The 21017-nt window shown below is 39.6% G+C and overlaps 1 protein-coding gene across 1 annotated transcript in view; it reads left to right on the top strand.

The window, feature by feature from the left end:
* Positions 1 to 576: 576 nt before the first annotated feature.
* The window catches only part of LOC113030056 (polypeptide N-acetylgalactosaminyltransferase 10-like), a 512613-nt gene continuing 492172 nt past the window's right edge, over positions 577 to 21017 (top strand). The window contains exon 1 of the mRNA XM_026181116.1: positions 577 to 804. Coding sequence (XP_026036901.1) covers positions 661 to 804 — 144 coding nt within the window. The 5' untranslated portion in view covers positions 577 to 660. The remainder of the gene's footprint in view (positions 805 to 21017) is intronic.

Raw genomic sequence — 21017 nt, 5'->3', positions numbered from 1 at the left:
AGACGTTTCCTCAAGCTGCTCTACCATCTATGTCTTTCCACTAAAAACTATGACTTTTGTAGAGAAAAGCACCATTTGTGCTCAAGCTTGAAAGACTCCTGACATAAATGCTCATTAAATGTCTGGTCACATTCATATCTGCTGCTTACAAACTAAAGATGTGATTCAATGTCAGATATAAAATGCCTGTGTCCACGTTTCACACAGGAAACTACAAAGGCACAAGAAGCCATCTACATAACCGTTTTCAGATCCCACAATGTGACCTTTAATGTAGTGTTGTGAGTGCATCATTGAGAGATGGAATGAACTAGAAAGAGAAATATGGCTTTCTGTCGCTGAAATCTTGAAACTGGTTTGACATTCAAGACAGAGTATAATAGAAGAGAAAGGATTCATTTGATATAATCTTCAAATGCCACCATTCGTCGCTCTTTGAAAGTAAGTTTTTGTCGTTAGACCAAAGTGAAAGCGTTTCGTAAGTCGTGTGCTTTTATTTTGAAACTCTCACCCGGATGTCCCGGCTGGTGGGGTATTAGAGTTAGCTTAAAAGCAGCTCGCTCCTCGAGTCAGAGCGAAAGTTGTCTCCGCTTGGAAAAGTGGTGAGACGGGACCCTGCTTTTCGCACCGCCGTTGCTTCGCGCGCTTTCTCCCGCAGAGATGAGGCGGAAGGAGAAGAGGCTGCTGCAGTTCGCCGGGCTGCTCATAGCGGCTCTGTTATTCCTCCCTAACGTCGGGTTGTGGTCTTTGTACAGGGACCGAGTGTTTGACAACTCTCTCTACACAGTGGATGCACCGATACAGGTAAGAGAAGCTCGGCTTTAACGCTCCCCGTGTCACGCAGGGGTGCTAAGACTTTAAAGGCAGTCTTAAAAAACATACATGCATCGTGTTTCCTCACTGTGTCCACTTGTTCTCGGTTTAAAAGACAAGCAGGGAGACGGTATAGCCTCGGTTTATTCTCGTTGAGACTGGGACATCTGAAACAAAGAACACACTCTCATACAGGAGACTTTTAAACTACAGAAAACGCGTAAGAATTCACTTCAAGTAAGGAAAATATGTAATCCAATCTTCCGTATATGTTGTAAGATCAGGTTCAGGATAATGTAGTGAGACGTGAAACACAGTGTAGCCCAGTGTTGCTTAAGGTAGCCGTCATTCACTCAAAATAGTAAGACGTGCAGTAGAATTTGCAGAAGAGTGAGATTACAAAGCAACCCTCGCCTTACTTTAAAGCCTTGTAAAGTGTGGACAGAGCGTAGCTTCAGTAGACTGGTTGAGAAAGGGAAATCTGAAACAGAGAAAATATTCATATAGGCGACTTTAAAAGTGGGAAATATGACAAAAAGAAAACTAGAAAACTATTGAGAATATCCACAAGACACATTCTTTTACCACTATCTAAAAAAGAAACATAGAATAAAGAAACCCATGTGTTCCCAGGTTCAGCACCATGGAGAGCGTACAAGCGTTGCTCAGGTTCAGCACCATGGACAGAGCCAAGGCACCTAAAGGATCGCAAGACAAAGTTTGTTGGGTGTTAGGACGATTTCAGCACTATTGCTTTATTTCAACACATTAAACAATGAGATGTGTAACAGTCTGGCATTCAAAGTTAATCATCTTCACTGTCTGGATATTGATTGTTTTTCTGTGCTTAGCTTGGTTTTAGTGTAGTGGAACTGAGAGTTTTCTTTATGATGAACAAATGTAGATGCTTTCATTGTGGGATTATACGTGCTTCAGCATGAGCTTCCTGGCAGTCAGCTTTGAATCCCTCATTATTGATTAATATTAAGGAACTAATTTGTTGGCATGTCATGTGAAGAATAATAAGGAGCATCTACCAGATCGTAAAATTATATTCATGACTATTCTTTCTGATTGGTGAAAGTGCTTTGTCTTTTAAAACCATGATGATCCTGGTTGCTGTAGTGTCTGTACTGTACTCTATTTAAAAGAAAATGCAATATTTATTTTACTAAGGCTTCCACACCTGAGAGGCAGGGTACAAAAATAAAATAAAATAATAAAGGTATGCGGCTGGCGTGAGGCATCTGCTTGACATTTCAGGCACTTCCATTACAATTCAGCATTGTTGTAAAGTTATAAACATGGAGGATGTTGTAAATTTAAAAACTGTTTTTCACTCTTATTTGACATTGAGGTGCCTTTATTTGAGAATCATATGTAGAAGGCATGTATCGAGTGAAGAGCACAGCAACACTGGCTTCCTGCCCGTCAGTCATTGGCAAACGCTTCGATGCGCCTCACCTCTAATAAGAGAGACAAGACGAATGTTTATGCAGCAAGCTTCCAGTAGTGTCAAGGAGGTTCTCTTTTTCTTTCTTGTAAATTATAAAATGAAAACAGAGGAAGGCTGCTAATGCTCATACTGCTGACAGGCTTTTGGAATTTAAAATCAGTCCAATGAAATTTTTGGCTCGAATTAATTTTCTCTTGATTGGTAGTCCTTTAAGTGAGAAGAAGTGGCTGTCATAAAAAAAGCTTCAACATTGCAAATTCATTTAAAACTTTTTCATAGTATTTAGACTCAACATATCCAGCGTCTCTGTACATAATACTTTGACAAAACCATTCATTCCTTGATGTGTGAGAAGAAAAGCCACATGTTCAGCGTCAAATTTACACTGAACGCATGAAATGGTTTTTTTTTTTCTTTAACATTCCCTCAGTGATGAAGATATATCAGCTCAGTTTCTCTGAGGGATTAAACAACATTCAAAACCATGAAGTAAAAATGACCACTTAAGCATGATTTATGTGTAGATTTGTGGAAATCCAGCCTGCGTTAATGTTTTTGCATTCAGTCATCAGTGTAAGGTGCCCAATCACAGCTTTCCTGTTATTGATGCTTGCATTGATTTCTGTTCCATTCCCACTGTTGCAATGGAGTAGATGAGAGCCAGTGATTAGAATTGATCATCTACTGCCTGACGTATTCAGTTCCCTTTGACTGAACAGAGAAATCTACCTCTTGGGCTGTAGCCAGTGCCAATTATGAAAATTTGAAGTTCACATAGTAGATGTAAAACTGAGCAAGTTCCCCTTTTTTTTTTTTTTTTTAGCATTAAAAACACTTGTTTACTGTCTGGCTCTAAAAAGAGTTTGGCCTGTCTGCATATTTTCCCCTTCTTAAGAACTCTGACTGGTGTGAATTTTATAACTCATCCACCTGGATGCTGCAGTGCGGGCTGTGGCTCATTTTACCGATAGCCGTCCCGATACATGAATGAATAAACTGGATGTTTCTGCCACGTCTGTGCTGTTGGTACCTGTTGAAGCCTTTTAATGTACTTATCTGTCTCATATTATAGTCAAAGAAATCTGAGCTTCAGTTTTACTCAATGAAAATTTATTATTTTATTAGTTTGCAAAAATGATCAGTAGGTCATCTGCATTGTGCCTATGCGTTTTGTAGATGCAGCATGACTTTTGTCTTCACAAAACAACATGTCAGGGGCAAAACTGCTAATTCAAAACTAGTGGGTGATCTCACAGTAGCACAGTCCATTTTATATAGTGCCTATGACAGAAAAGGCTTCCTTTCCATTTTTCAATTTAACAGCTAAACAGTAGGGGAAATATTAGGGCTACTGAAGATTAAAATAATAATAATAACATGAGTTATAACCCTGAATTTTAGAGATTCAAGTTGTAAACTTATGAAAATAATTACTTAAGAAAAAAAATTGAGTTTTTATTTTTCACTCAAGGATTCATATGCTGAACTTAGTAAATACGGCTTTTACTTAGTAACCTCCCAGTGACTGAACACAGAGAGCCAGACCCCTATTTCAATAAGGAGAGATCACGTGGAAGAATTGAACATTATTGAGTGAGATAGAGGAATTAATGTATTTGGCGATTAGACTCCAATAACCCATCTTGGAAGAACAAAATTGCAATGTGCGTTTGCATACATAAGATTTTCTGGACGAGGACAGACATTTGTTTAGAATTTTTAAAGATGTCGAAGCAAGCTCCTTTAAGTAATTACTTTGGTGTTCCTCCACCTCCAACGGATGCGCACATGCGGACCACTTATGTGCACCCCTGTATATAAACATCCATGACACCTTTCATGTTTCTACACCTTATAACGGCAATACAAAATGAAATATATTAATCACACGTTCTGTACATAAATATTCCGTACATAAATATCAATAGTGTGCTTTCCTAATCGTGTCTCCGTGGGAAAAAAAAAGAAAAAAAAAGAATTTAATTTAAGGGATCTCCAAAAGTTGATTCTGTTCATCTGGACGTAGCGTTTTGTGGGAGAAACGTTTCGTCACTCATTCACGTGACTTCTTCAGTCTCAGCTGACTGCAGGTTTCCCCAACCTTAGAAACAGTACATTTGCATAATGACTGAAACCAGCCCACTGAGGAACAATGGGCTGGGAGGTCAGTTCCTTAATCTTAATTATGCAAATTCTCATGACCATTGATCAACAACCACTGATCAATGGCCATGAGTACCATTCACAGAGAGTTGGGGAATGGCTGCAATCACAGCATTGTAATTTAAGGGAATTCCTGACTTATAAAATATATTCATCTAAGGAAAATGTAATATGCAACTATGTAAGCAACAAGTTAATGGGGAATATTTGTGCATTAATATAGTGTGGTAAAAACCAGCTACGTCAAATCTCCAAGTCAAAGCCCTATATTCCACATAAAGACCTTGAAAAGCTTATCCATGCCTTCATTACTTCGAGACTGGTCTATTGCAATTCTCTGTACATGGGCCTCCAATTCTCTCTCTCCTCCAGCATTTGCAATTAGTTCAAAATACCGCAGCACGCCTCTTAACTGGTGCCCAGTTACCCAGCAGACCTTCTCGACGTGTATAGCCCCAAGAGAATGCTCAGATCCTCTAACCAACTGCTCTTAGTGCAACAAAGGCCCCGACGAAAGACTAGAGGGGACCGAGCTTTCGCACCCAAACTCTGGAATAATCTTCCTATCAATGTCCGCATATCAGATTCCATTCAGTCGTTTAAATCATGCTTAAAAACTCACCTGTTCCAGCTAGCTTTTGATGCAAATTAGTTTGGACTTCCACCTGGTCTCCAGTTGTGCTATGTAACTGTAACTATAATTGTTTTTAACTTGTTTTGTTGCCTTTGTTTTAATCTGCTTTGCTACCTTGTGTGAAGCACTTTGATGGACACTGTCCTTTTAAAATGTGCTATAGAAATAAAATATTGATTGATATTGATTTGCAATTTTTATGTAATTTAGGTATATGAATCTCTTTGTGGTGGTTTTTGTCAAAATGTATTTCCTCTGTAAAAAAAAAAAAAAAAAAAAAAATCATATCATGCTGCGAGAACATCAACATCAGAACAATAATGCTGTCTGATTTACTCACTTGTGCTGCGTTCATGTCATGTGGGATTGAAGTTAGAGATGGAAAAGCTTGTCATTTGCCACTTAGATGAATTTACAACATCAGGAAACAAGAGGTTTGTGCAGTTATAGATTTGGTAGTGTGAATGTTAAACAACACCCTGAATACGCAGGGAGGCGCATAAAGTGTTAATTTTGCATTTAATTCCCTTCATCAGGGATTTTAGTTAATATGAGCTGTCTTATTGTTTTTCTTTTTATGCATTTGATGTATTGGAGCTCAGAAAAATCTGAGTCATCGATCACGCTCGCTGTTGTGAATTAGGAAGCCAGTTTACTCCCACTTGACATAAAGTGCCATTATTTCTGTATCATGTGTACTGAAAGGCATGGACTGAGCGAAAAGGAGGGAGACAAACGGGTTAGGCTGCCAGCACATCATCATCCAACCCTAACATTTATCTTATTTTAACCTCTAATGGCACAGAAACTCCTTTACACTGTTGGAAACCGGCTGCAAACATTCATCTTGTCTTCTGTTTGTTTCTTGTAAACTTTTAATAGCTAAAGACAAATGGAACAAAAAACAAATAAGGGCAAAAGGAAGGAACAATATGTGTGTCTGTGCTCGGCGTCTGAGTGCTCCCTGTGGGCTGTTATGGCTTCACTGAAGTAGATAAAAATCAATACTCTAATCCCATTCAGGCTTTTCCCACATAAGTCTTGTTAGAGACGTTTGTAGCTGATATTTTCTTCCCCTTGTTGGTTTCTGTCTGCTTCACTTGTCGACTACACATCGCTTAAACCATCAGAATGAGATCAGAGTGTATTCAATACAAAAAGGGTGAGCCACATTCTCATTCATAACCAATCTGTCCCACGGATGTATTAGTTATAACAGGATATAAATGAACAACATTTACATTTATTGTTTTTTTTTCTTAGATGGATTTACCCAGGGAGCCGGACATAGAAGGCTTTTCTGGTGCTATGTCCTCATTTGCACTTTTTCATATCCACATTTTTGCATTTCTGCTTGACCCTCAGTCATGAAACCGTAAAGAGTAACAAAACATCATTTGGGAATTCTCAAACCACTACCCGGACCCAGGACTCATTTCCACAATTTATGTGTAGATTCAGTCACAGCTATAATATCTCAAACTGGTACAATTAAAGCCAACAGTCTTTCCACAGCTTTGCACCACCAAGGTTAAGGATTTCCACTTAAGGAGCATGCCTTACATTTGATTTACACTGAACAGAAAATTACTGACATGCTTACTGTGGGTCTTCTTCCCTTATTTTTATCTCTTAGTCAGTTCGTAACCTCTCAAACCCTTGCTTATTATTCGCTTGAAAATATCCCAGAATTTTGTCAATAACAACCGAAAGTAAAAATGTAAGGTAAAAAATGGACAACCTTGGGCTCTGTCACTGAAAGACACTTGGGGAAGCTGAGGCACACTGATGTGACTTAACCTAAAAATTCTCAACACTGACTCTGAAAACATTTTTTTTTTTTGCGATATGTTGATTTTTATTCCCTATAGATTTGGTTGTCAATGCAGTAATATGTAGCCTGTTCTTATTATTAATAATAATAATAATAGATACTTTATTGATCCCCATGGGGAAATTACTTGTTTTTCTCTGCATTTGACCCATTCACTCAGTGAAGCAGTGGGCAGCCACTGGGCGCCCGGGGAGCAGTGTGTAGGGACGGTACCTTGCTCAGGGGTACCTCAGGGTAGCCGTTAAGTGGATTCGAACCGCCGACCTTCCGATCATGGGGCGTCCACTTTACCTACTGAGCTATCCCTGCCCCACATTTACTAGTTTAGTAGTGAAGAGTGGGCAGGAAAGAGGGGAAGAGAGAGCGGGAGAGGGCATGTAGCAAAGGGCTGCTACATTTCAGCCATGTAACATGTGGCTTCATCAGTGACCTAAACTGATACATGAGAACCTGAGTGGTTTTCAAGGAGAATGAGGCAAACTCTTCCAAACTGGGATGTAAGCAATATGTTTAAATGCAATATGAATGCAGTGTGAACGAATGCTCTGTGTTTGAACCGTCAGCCCTACTTTCACCGAGCGCTGAATAAGACTAATCACTTAATGCGACTGAAAGCTTTGGCTGCACCTGTTGTTCCGCACTTCAGCACTTTGTCTATGCTTTGTTGCGTAGCGTTGAATTTTCATTTTATTACTATGCTGAAAAAGTTTTATTCTGAAAAGAAACAAAAAAATCCACTGTTTGATTTAAAAACAAAATGGCCTTGAGATAACTGTACTCACCAGTGTGGCTAAATGCCTTTCAGCAGCACAGTGACAGCTCTTTCTATTAAACCAATTGATTTGCTCCTCTTAACCATACCGAGCATTGATCGCTGTAGTGAAGGAAGGAACAACCTGTCTCTGTGTTCTCTGCTCAAAAAAGAGAACCCAGCATGACTGTGGCCCTGCAAATCAGCCTAAGTCGATGCTTCTAATGGGGCAGATAGAGAGCATGTGGGATTAGGGAAGCCAGTGCAAATCACATCTGTTTCTTTAGTTAGTGGCAGCAAAGCTGAAAGGCAACATGCAAAGCAAAGTTACTCATCTGTAGTACGAGTTCTGCTGACGGGGTGATATTTAGGATGGTGTGGAATGGAGGACTGCAGGGTTGCCACTGCAGCTGATGGTCATCTAACGTTGAGCTTCATAACCAAAGACACAGAGGTTCAGTTTATTGTGACATTTTAATTGAACCTGAGCTCAGTCATTACTGCAGATGTGCTATGCATCCATGAAAATAATTTTCTTTCTTTATCAGTGTAACACTTCGCGTATTTCAGGAAAGTTGATGCATGTGTCATTCCTTATTTATTGCTGAATTATTGCTTGTTTCCTCTGTGATATGAAACATCACAGATTCCAGTTTGTAGTGAGAACGGAGTTACGGACTCACCTCAGTGATTATTTAAGCTTTAATGTAGTGGAAATTCTTCAGTTGTTGTTGAACATTCATTTGTTTTCTCACCTGGAGGCAAACATGCTCACCATTTTAGTGTACTTCTGAAGCTTAGTGCTGTTCTGTGCTTGGGGGCTGATACTGGGGCCTTTCTGCCAGCTTTGCCTCTGGCTATAGATGTGACAGGAAGCTGCTCTTTGAGCTTGCAGCACCAGAAATTCTGTGCGGTGACCATTAAGTACTGCTTCTTTGCTGCTTTCGTCTCCCTCAGACATTTTAATAAGGAGCTTATATGAACAGCTGATGTGAATTCACACAACAACCAGTGAAGGCTGCAATCCCAGCATTTCCAGCATATTATGCAGGGTGTATTTTTGTGGTATTTGTCTTGTAGTTTTTCAAAAACTAACGGGTTTTGAAATAACCGAAACCATTGGAAATAAATACAGTTTAGTTCATCCTGTTAAAAATAACAAACGACATTAAATTATCTTTTATTGTTTGTACCTTATATCACCCGGAGATGATGTTTCTTGTGATTTGGATTTACATATATAAAACTGAATTGATTACTCATTGAATTACTTTTAACCACTGTTTTGTAAAGTAGTGGTTAGCCTTGCCATCCCACTACACCAAGATCAAGGGTTTGAATCCAGAGCGGGCTAGTGGATACCTTTTTGTGTACAGTTTTTATATTCTTTCTGTGCCTATGTGGGTTCTCTCTAGTTATGTCTCATGTTAGGCCTCAGTTACACAGGCCTAGATGACCTGCTGGCAATCTCTGGTTGTTAGGGAAAAATGTGTCTAATCCTTGGTGAGTGATTGGTGGCTGTCCCTGGGTGGAACTGGTTACAAAAAGGGTGCTAGACCAAAAATGTTGTTGTGAAGTTGTCGCTAGCAGATTGTCAAAGTCACCTGTGGTTTGCATTGAAGTTGGTGAAACTTGAAAAAGTGTGATACAAACTGGGAAGAGAACATTTACCTTCAGAGTAATAGTGGTACCTTTTTGGTTCTAGTAGTAAGGCACCACTTTTACTTTGAAGGTGAACAGACTCCAGGTTCATAGGTTAACTTATGGTTTTAAATTGGTTGTAGGTATAAATGTGAGTGTGAATGACTGTGTGTCTCTATGTGTTGGCCTTGGTTTCAGCTCCAGCTACCCTGCAGCCATGAAAGGGCCAAACGGCTAAGAAAAAATGACAAGACTGCAAAGCACCAGACTGATCACACTGAAGTCCCATTAATACAATAGAACCTCACAGTTAGAGTGACTTGTCTAGCTTAGTTCAGTGGATGGCAGCTACTGTAATGCATCTCGATTTATTTAGAATTTTGCTGATTCTGAAGTCGAAGAGCCAAAAAAACCTGCAGCGTTGATTTGGCCCAGAGTTCCATCTGCTTACAGCAGAATGGAAGCAAGCACTGGAACAAGCAAATACCTTTTAGCAGTAGTTTATGCATAAAATATATTAACTTGCTCAGTAGTATTAAGAGCAGTTTAAAATCAGATATCTGAAATGTTTACCAGCTGGATCTGTCAGCAGCTTACATTAACATCCTTTAAGCTGTGTGGGGAAAACACTGCATTCAGCTCTTTGGTGATATCAGAACAGTTTTAAACTGTTTCTTAATGAGGACTATGGAAGTTCTTTTTCTGTGTACAAATATCCAGCTGACGTTGTATCTTAGTTTGAATCTCCTAGTGTGTCCTTTTTCTGTTCTTTGTTGCATTGTAATATGAAACATGAGCCGATACAAACTCTACACACTGAAATAAGTAGTAGACAATACAGGCAGACTCCTGTGGTGCTTGGAAATGTAATTCTACAATGAGTCTGTTGTTTTAAGGCTTTCTTACAGCCTACAGTATGTCCATTTAGCCACGATAATATTTGTGAGATAAGGCTCTGATAATGAGAAAAATAACTGTTCTTTGCAAACGAAGCCATCGACTGAAGCACTTTTTGAAAGAGTAAAGTAAGTCCCTGCCAATTTTTCCATGTTACTTTTGGGAAAAACAACAAACCTTTGTCTACATTCCACATATTTTCATCTTTGATTTCTCTCTGATTTGACCAAAGAAAGGAGCACAAGACTTTATTTGGTCTTCATGTTGCTTGGTGGGAGCAGCAGGCGGTCCAAAAAAATTCTGTAAGACCAGTGTTTGCGTCGTAATCCATCAATATCTGAGCAGAAAGTTTGAAACCACAGGAAGCAGAGAACTCCAGGAGTTCTGGCCTCTCTGTGGTCCTCTGCCTGCTCTCTCCATCTCAGCAGGACTTTGGATAATGACTCCTTTTGGGAGATAATGGACTGTGCAGTGGCCTTGCTGAGCTCCTCTGCAAGGGGAGTTTGGAGTGCCTCGCTGCAGGGATCACTGTCGGGAGGTCCTCTGCCTCAAGCTCATGTCTAGCTCAGATGAGACAGAGAGCAGAAGCCTTGAAGGATTTGCATGTGAGTCACAATGAGGTTAATCAGCCAGAAGCATAGTCTAGATCTTTTGCAACTTACCTGAAATAGCAGAGTACGATTTTGTAACTATGGCTCTCAGGACTCAAGTAACATAACAGTATTACTCAGTGGATACCTGAAGTGTTGCTCAAAGTGTTGTTTAAAAGCTGTGAGTTTTGTAGAGTGTGTTAGCTGGCAAAGAAAAAAACAAGCACAAAGATACTTTATACACAGAATCACGACCCATTAATTACCTTTGGTACTTCTGATTGTACAGTTCTACGATTGTAAGATGGAAATGGATTTTTAAGTGAATAGAGAAGTTGCGCTTTCTTAGAAGATGGAAAAAGGGATTTTGACCCTCTAGCTCAGATCAACTTGTCTGTCAAATGCCTAAATATGATGGAGGAGAAGAAGAGGGTAAAGCAAAACATGAAAAGCAGGTAATTGTATCACATGAGGGGAGTATTGACCTCGCACATTGAATTGCCAGCACTGTTTTTTATCAGATGCACTGCTCAGCTGGTAATACTTTATTTTTCTTAATGCCAGACAAAAGCAGTCCGATAGCGTTTATCTGTCTTTCATTTTCCCGCTGACTGTTTGTTTAGAACAGATCAGAAAGTGGTAGAAAATCAGCAAACAATCTGTTTTCAAGTTGGAGGAAGAACATTTTTTGAGCAAGTCCAAGAGACTCTGGTAATGATGGTAATCTTGAGCCATCTTATGAAAAAGGAAGCATAAAGCTTATAATAAAACTAGGAACCACTTTTGATATTTATAATCTTTATTACTAGAGGGACATGAAAATACCTGAAAGCCTGAAGTTTGTGACAATGGAGGAGGCCATTTTTGTCATGGTCCTGGGTCGTTGACCCAGCATTTTGTGTTTTGTGATTGTTTTCCTCTGTTCTAGTTATTCTGTGCCCTCCCCCCTTGTGTCTGGTTCGGGTTCTAGATTTCCTGTTTTGTTCTGAAAGTCTGTGTCTGTTGTCATTGTGTTCAGCTTGTCTCCTCCGGTCCTCATGTGTATTAGGTTCAGCTGTTCTTCCCTCCTGTGTGTGATTACCTGATTACCTTGTGTGTATGTATATTTAGTGGGTGTCGGTCTGTGTTCATTGTCGGCTCGTCTGCATTTATCCGTGTATCGCTGTGTTCTATGGTGTTCCTGTCTCTGCTTCTCTTTCTGCCCATCGCCCCTTTTGTATGGTCTCAGGTTTGTCAGTTAGTTCTCCCAGTTTAGGTTTCTTCAGTTGTTTTGTCATACCTCACTGCCTGTTTCTGCCACTACCACTTTGTAAATAAACATCATCAAAACTGAAAATGGTAACAATATAAATTGCCCTCTGGGAGGAAGTCGGTTATATTTTTTTGGATAGATAGCAACTACAGCATGAAAACATTCATCTTGCATCTAATATTTGCTGCTTACAAAGTATTTTTCCCATGTTTGTGGGTAAACATTATTCAAGTTCATAATTTCTTAATATTCCTCTAAACTGTATGCATTTGTGACAGGGAACAAAGATGGAGGAAGCTGGTTCTGAGTCATTCAAACACAGTCACAGAGTTAAGTGTCTCTGATGGTGAAGTCAGACAAAAACTCACTTCCCTTCCATTTCTATGTTTAGCGGGGCTAGACATACGCTTGGAGTTGTATATTGATTTGCCTCCTTCCTGTGCTTTTTGTGCAGCTGGGTTTGATCGCAGGGCTCTCCAGTGTCTAGCCAGAGGTAGGAAGGTGAGATTGAGGTCTCGCTCAGGGACTGCTTGTTTATGTTCTTGTTTTATATAATAACAAAATAACCAGCTGCAGGAAGACCTTTAAAGCTATACTTTTTGATACTGGTTTCTCCTAAACATAGTAGCTGGAAGTCGTTATGTTGTCTTTTACAACTGAGATGTATTATATGTATGTTTGCCTTTCTAACTAATTTAAACAATAAAGCACAATGTATATTTCCAAAACGAATGAATGCTATCATGAAGTATGAAATATATTTCAGAATGCTTGTTCAGGACAAATACATCCACTGTGGGAACCAGACTGTGAATTTTTAAGAGTAAATAAAGTAAAATAAGTGGCTGTTGGGTGTTGTGGACGTTTTCCATTAAATAAAGCCTGCAGACGAGCGGTGAGCAGTAGCTAAGACTCATTAATCAAAACACAAAGAAGAGAAAAACCAAGCTTGGTGGAGAGCCTGCATGACCGCGGGGCAGACGGTCAGCAGAGTCTTCCTGAGCCTAACATGGTTCTCAGTTAAATACCTTCTCCAGGAACAAAAGGCAGTACACAGCTGTTTCACACCTTAAGGTTCACACTCCCTTGCTACCTCCCAGAGTCCTCAAAGAGACAAAAGACTCTTCCTGGGGAGTGGTCTGCTTCCCCCAACTTCCTTACTACACCCCCACCATTTGTCTTGCAGTATGAGTGTGAAATATGTTTAAATCCAGTAGCACCAAGGCATCATACAATAAAATAATCTGATTAATACATAAATAAAATAAATTCCTATACATGGGCTTTAGAAAACTTACCTCCAGCAAACCAGACTATGTTTCTCTAGACTGAATGCCTATCATTTGTTAACTTCTGGTACAGTCACTGTATATGTGGCTTAAGTCTTCATGTTCTGTGTGCTGATCATTGTTGACAAATATATAACTTAAATCAAAAAAAGAAAAATCATCATCAGATTATATGGATTAGTTTGCGTTTCAACACTTTTATTTATTTATTCCCGCTCAGGCCGACATTCCAATATTTAACCAAGCTCACAGCTTCCAATACCAAAACTCTTACCCCTTTTCCTGCTGATTCGGTTTCAGTAGACATGTTCTTTATGTTCTTACACAGATCTCTGTAGTGATGTAGTGTGTCTGTCTGACTAACACATTGATTAGTTATCATCCTACAACACTGGCCAGCAGCAGTGATGATGGTGAACTTCTGCCCTGGACATTCAACTTTAGATCCATTTATTTTCAGCACAGATTTCTATTTAAAGCAAACTTGGAAACACGAGAGACACAGTCAACAGCCAGAGAAGTAGTTTTCAATTACATTAGGCATTTTTTCAATGGTGCGACAAAAAAAATATCTTAGGTCGCACCAGTGCCACCAACTGTTTGAGTAACGAAAAAAAAGTCTCTGCAACTCTCCGTGTGGTCAACAACAGCCACACATTATGCCCCTATTGTGGTGTAAACCAATCAGAGATAATCAGGGGCGGGACCTCTCTGATTGGTCATGGTCCAGATATTCATGTAGTGCGTCTGTACATTTGAAAGTGCAGGCGGATAGAGAATTCAAATTCAAATTCAAATTTTATTTGTCACACACACGCAACCATACACAGTATGACATGGGGGTGAGTAGCTTGAATAAAGCGATATCGATTCATTAAATCCTGAATCGACTTTTAAATATAAATGTATTTTGCCAGAATCTCAGGTTAAAGCTCATAAAACAATTTCAACGACCACCAAACAGCAAATGAGAGCAGATAAATGGATTCCACACAAAGATGTAAACACAGAGCGTGGACCTGATGCATCGGAATCAGCTTTCTCACTCAACGGCACGTAGACGGACACGGTGTCGGGGCTGAAAGCTGACAGCTCACTGATTCTGATGCACCAGGTCCGCGCTGTGTGTACGTCTTTTTTGCGTTAGATTCTGCGCTGCAGGTTTTGTCTCTCTCCAACCAAAATTCACTGAACCACCAGCAAAAGAAGCAGCAAACTACGCATCTCAAACCTCTGTTTTCTGCATTATTCATTCGCTTATAACCCACCAGTCTACCGCTGTTTACAGCGCGGTGAGCCGCTGTCCTTTTTTTTTTTTTTTTTTTTTTTTTTTTTTTTTTCTTAAATGACCTCGGACAAAGCCTAATTTCTGCTGTTCAATACTGAAGAAAACTTTTTAAAATTATGCAAAATTGCAGAATATTTTGAAGGTTATCTGTTATATAAAAAGCCAGGCCAGGAAAATCTCCTTCATGTTTTTCTGTGTTTTATTCTCAGTTACTTTGACACAAAGCATCTGCTGTGATGCTCACAATTCTGATGAAGTCTCACAAGTGTCAGTACTGTTAAATGATCAGAATTATAATATTTCTGACTGTCTGAGGCAAAATTGAATCAAATCGGGACCTTGTGAATCAGAATCGAATGGATTATAGAAATCAGTGATGACACCCAGCCCTAGTGAGTAGCCTAGGCCCGACATAAGTGGATGTAGCTATGGGTAATGAGAAAAGATGAAAAGAACCATTGATAAGTTTTTCATTAAGGCCTGATCCGTCCGAAATTCATAGCCAGTGCTCTGACACGGAGCCATCAGTCTTTGAACGCTTAAAAAGGACAGTGTATCCAGAAAGCATATTATATGTCGTGATAAATGCACCGCCCAAGTGTCCCCTCTCTCCATTGCCTTTCAGCGGCAGCCAGCAGCAAACAGGTCGTCAGAGGAGGCTGAGATGATGATTAGGTTTAACATTGTCTACAATATTGCCAAAGCACTTTAAGCACAAGCACAAGATTGTTAGTTAATCATTGTCTGTACGGACAGCAATTTTCCACCCCCAAAGAAGTGCACATGTAAAACTGCGATGTTAAGCGATGCGGTTGAAAGATTTGGGTGCGTCTAACTTTTGTGCTGGTGCGCCTGCAGCTGTGTCAGAAAGTTAGTGTAGAGCCCTGTTAGGGAACTGAAATGAACTTAAATCAAAATGTGTTGTTTGTTCTGAAAACCTGTCCGATATAATCTGTTGGAAATTATTTATCTGGAGTTCAGGGAGATATTGCCAATTTTTAGCAAGGTCTAACTGCCAAGCTCTTAAAAAGCCATTAGAAATAACAGTGGTTTTAAGATAGTGGTGGTGATACTGTATTTTTTTATTTTATTTTTTAGACACAGACAGCAAACCTGTGTTTGTGTTCAAACCTATGGTGAGTTTAGAATCACTAATAAACGCAGCCCCTACGTATGTCTTTGGACTGTGTCAGGAAGGCAGAGAACCCACGCAGACACAGGGAGAACATGCGAGACTAATTCTAAGCATCTGGACTGTCACTGTCAAGATGTCACATGTTCTGCAAAGACTCACCTAAGCATGTTTTATATTCTTCTGGTGAAGTTGTGTGGCACAGGGCCGAAACATTTCTGCAGAGAAACACGTGACAGAACAAAATGCCACTGATGGTCTGAAGTGAGGTCGCATGTACTTTCTAAACTTTCTATTAAAACACAGTGGAAAACTTTGCGAATCAAAAGGTCTGGCACAAGAGATTTGAATGTCAAGGTTCATTTTATTATTATTTTTATCAGCTGTAACGGTTGTTGCTCTGAATGCTGTCTTCCTCAAGAGCACCGTGGTAGGTCTTATCTGAATAAACCTCACGGGTATTGTTTGTATTACTTTCAGTATGCCAGTTTCTATATCAGTACATATTCTGGGCTGTTATGTCGTATGACTGCAGAGAAGAGGGTAAAATTAATGTCGGCACTGTTTCTTGGCAGAAGTGGACATTAAATCAAAACATTGTACCAAATTTGATTTTCTTTTTTTAAAGGGCAAATACAAAGAACCCTGTTGTTGTTTACATTATAATGTAATATTGGCTCTCTCACCAGAAAGCTGTCAAGAAAGTAAGAACAGCTTGACTGGAGTCTTGTGTTGTACGCGTGGTGGTTAGTTTAAATAAATCCTGATTTAAAAACATCTAAAATGTATGCATACAATGACAGTTTCAACGTCCTCGAGTGGAAGTTTGCTTCTGTTAGCTGTCATGTTGGTCATTTGGTCATTCTTTTACAGTCTCTTATTTTCCACTCAGTCACCACATTTATGTCATAGGACACTTCAGCCCATTTGTAATGGTGACCTCAGACACGAGACTCAAATAGACTGGATTATCAGTTTAATAGAGAGATTCTGAGGTCACTCTGGGTAGCTGGTCTGACTCTGGAAGAGAGGAGAGAGCTATTAGTACAAGAAGTCCAAACAGGGAGATTCTACAAGGAAAGTCCAGTTGGTGAGTGAGAGTGCGGTGAGGGAGAGGTCACTGACTTGTTTTTCCACACATTAGGAGTACATTAGAGGGTCACCATAATCCATGTTTCAGCCACAGGATCTCACATTAGAAATAGAGGAAGACACGGGAGTTAACACAGGCAGTTAGAACGTTCTCAGAGAAATATAAAGCTCAGGTCCTTCTGGACTCGGGCAGAAACTGGAAAATGACAACAAACCAGTGCAGGACTAGGAGAGGTTTTTTTTTTTTAAAATAAAGTAACCAGTGATGAGAAAAGGTTGGAACATTGTCTAAAGCTGTTCTGCTGCATAAATCAAATGGACTTTGTGCTAAGGAGCTGGCAGGTCAAAGCCAGTTTCCTTTCTGGTTTGACTGAGTTAAACTGTTCTGACATGCACCCCCACTGGGTAATGTCTAAATAAGTGCAAGGCTGCATTGCATGTGTGGTAATGACTTAACTGTGTTTGGGAAGCATACAGCACTGTTTGAAGTGCTGTATGTAAGAGATACACGATGAAGAGAGCAGTGCAGTATGTGAAATAGCTTACTTTCTTCCCCTCTCTTAACAAAAATGTGAATTTTGGCCTAAAAAGAACAGTTTTTTTTTAACTTGGCTACGTGTTAGTGCTATGGTTAATCCAGTGGTCGATTGCTACTTTATACTGCACCTTGAATAATTATGTGTTAGAAAGTGCAGAAAAGTATTTGTGCCAGTGTGAACCTCATCTCTGTGATGATAGCCATCAGAAACAGTAGCAGCAGCACACACAGCAGGGAGGCAGCGAAAACTCGGAGAAGAATAAAGACAGCTGTGTTTACTGTTTTTCTTTTTGAACAGAGCTACTTATAGCAGCTTGTATGAGACGGCTGCAGTTGATGCGTTTGATGCTAAAAAATACAACTGAACTGAATCTTTTTCAACTGTTGGCGTGGGCAAGCAAAGGTCAGAAATCCCTGTGGGTTGTGTTTAGTTACTTAGCAGCAGGTGAGGCGCTGTGAGACACAAGAGAGTTCTGGTTGGGTTTACTTGAATCTTTAGAAAACAGCTACATGTCTGATTTCAGTGTGTTGTGACTGGACGTTGTGTTGTCATAAATATAAGGATTAAAAAAATGTAATTTAGGAGCCTTGGGATGAATAAAGCTCAGAAACTGGTTGGTTTTGGTGAAGAAGGATTTAATTTTGTAGTTGGCAATAAAAATATTGATGATACATCAAGCATTGTAACCGTATTCTATCAGAATTATTATATATAGTTATAAATTGTGACTTAATTGTTTTTAATTGACTTTTAATTGTAAAGATTAATGTACGTACTTTGCTATTGTAGAATGATACAACCTATTTAATTGTAGCGTGTTGCATTTGTTGTAAAACCTTCAGCGGTAATTGTTTGGCACAGACCATCCAAATGTGAATCTTGCTGGTAGCATGAAAAAAAGACTGATTTTTCTGAAATCAGCCTTAATAAGAGTTCAAAAACCAAGGCAATAAAATCCAAAAACCAGCAGACAAAATCAGGGTTTAAACACATATTGACGGCTAATCACAGATATCAGGGAAATGCTGGTAAAACTAGATACATGTGACACTAATTAAGGATGAAGAAAAAGTAGAACATAAGTAAACTAAATGCACAACGCTGGGGATGGAGAGCTACAAAATAAATCTGCAAGTAATTCAACAGGGACACATCTAACACAGAGATGGACACATAACAACAAGAAACAAGAAGACTCTAAAGAGACTAAGCTAATAAATACAAGAACATGAGTGAACTTAACAAAAAAACCCTAAACAACAGAACTTAGAATGTAAAAATAACAAAATTCCATCTCCAACAGTAATCAAAACTAAAACAGGAAGGAGGAGAGTTGAAGAGGCAGGTTCAGAGAGGTGACTCAGCCACAGGACAGTGCAAACAAGCAGTTCAAGGTGTCAACCAGGGGGACAGGAAGAGCAGGGGATCGACCTATATGAAGGGCAGTTCAGAGGGTCGACCTGGGGGCAATTTCTCAGAATATATGCTGCTGGCATACGTCACTGGAGGTGGCAGAGACCTTCTGAACAGCCGGCTGGTGACAAAGCAGATAGGCCAATGATGTTAAAGTTGGCACTCAGGCTTAGATAACATTGGATGCCCTAGACTCAATGGGATAGCAGCAGTCGAGTCTTACCGACAAAGATAGAAGGATCCATGAAAGCAAAGCGGTACCCTCTGGCTCAAGCAAATTGGGACCCTTGACTGACTTTCTCGGAACACCAACTCAGAAAATTCAGATTTATTAGGTGGCTTTGGACTGTCCGGTACTATTTAGATTCTGTCATGATGGCAAGAGAGAATCTAAACAGTAAGGGCTCCCCTTTTCTCTGACCTGTAATGTTCAGTACCCGCATGGTCCCTTTGGTTGTCAGATATACAGCAGACGGTAGGAAGAAAGAGTGGACTAAGCTGTCACGATGCATGTTGCCCAAAAGCAAGATGCAGAAACAGAGGACTTTATTTAGGTTAATACAGAAAGTTAAAATGAGGATATATTAACGGATTGTGACAAAGGGAAGACTGCAAACACTATGAGAACCGATTAAGGATGGCTAACAGGCGAGAAATGAGATGCAGGTGGAAGTAATTACACAGGTGAAAACAATCAAGAAAAGAAGGACAGACAGGAAGTAAAACTGACATGATAAATGACAGAAATGGTATTTAAAGTAAAGCTGCAAAAATGAAAAAGAAAAAAGCACAACACAGAAAAAGAAGACGTCACAGACACTGACAGAAATAAACTCAAGACAAGATGTTAAAGTCAATGAAACATAATTCAAAACTCTAACACTAAAAAATTAAAACAAGAATAAAAACTCACTAATGTAAAACAAGAATTAGAAGTGAACCGGTATAACGAGAATTGAAGCTTAATATACTAGGATGAAAATGAATGCTAAACAGGAAACCATAATTAACAAACATCAAAACATGATGAAATCAACAGTAAAACCAATTAGAGATCAAAACTTAATAATAGACAGTTGCAAAATATGATTGCGACCTTGTCATTAGCAGGTTACATGTGTATTACCACAGGCCAGAGGAAAAAAAATCCCTACAAACTATCAGGGGAAATTTATTTTAATGCAGTTGACTTCTAAAGGTACATTATTTTCATTTTCTGGCTTGTCTCCAGCAGCTCATGCAAGAATATTCTGTACTCATTGCAGTCTGGTATTTGCAGCTGGGTGGGCGCATCATCATCATCATCATCATCATCATCATCATCATATACAGAATGATGGTGATTTCCAACTGAACCATATTCAATTGAAATGAAATAAATTGAAATGTGTGCACCTTTATTGTGGGAAGGCAATGGATATTCCACTAGAAAGCTGGGTTAATGTGGTGTCCAGTTCCATTTCCTGCATTATTGTGTTGAGTGATTGCGACAGCTTTTCTGGGATTTAAATTCCCTCGGCTGTTTGTTCTTTGCGTGGTCCTCTGCATCTGCTTCTGGAGTGCACGTGCAGGTGTGAGAAAGCGGTAGATATGGGAAGAAATGGAGCAAGAAGAAATAGATTTTTTTTTCTTTTTTAAATTCCTTTCTGTCTTTTTGTTTATCTCAATCAGCTTCTCACCCACATCTTGTCTCTTATTTTGCATGTGTTTATGTGGTGTGCCTGGGCTGAGGCTGAGAAAAACAGCATAACACCTAGGCAAAGTCACACTAAGATTCTCGCAGAGACTCAGATTACAAAAGTTTCTCATTCTCCTTGTCTTGTTTTTCAAGGTCTTGTTAGAGCAGAAAGCCCCAGTGGAATATCACGCCGACGTGTGCTGAAATTTTAATCAAAAGGAAATGGGGCAGCGCAGTGTCGCTTCCTTTCAGTGGGAAACACACAGATGGACTCTAACTGCCTGTCAGGTCCTGGCACGACACACTGGGAGAAAATATGAACCAAAAAAGAGGAATGAGGATGGAGTTTGAGACAATTAGAAAAGTTAATGCGAGGTTTTAGCTGGCAGCTCCAAATCGATGCTAAATTAATTAATTTAGTGATGTGCTCCATCATTAACTTCAGCTGGAAGGAGGCGATGGTGTCTTTAATTCAACAACCTCATTGCAAAAACAATCAGGTTGCGGGTTTTTCAACAGTGATTCCACCAGACATTGCCAGATTCAACTATGGCT

The sequence above is a fragment of the Astatotilapia calliptera genome, chromosome 10 (genome assembly GCF_900246225.1).
Source record: "Astatotilapia calliptera chromosome 10, fAstCal1.2, whole genome shotgun sequence".
NCBI lineage: Eukaryota > Metazoa > Chordata > Actinopteri > Cichliformes > Cichlidae > Astatotilapia > Astatotilapia calliptera.
The sequence above is the reverse complement of the archived record's forward strand: the minus strand, read 5'-3'. Positions and strand labels throughout refer to the sequence as shown.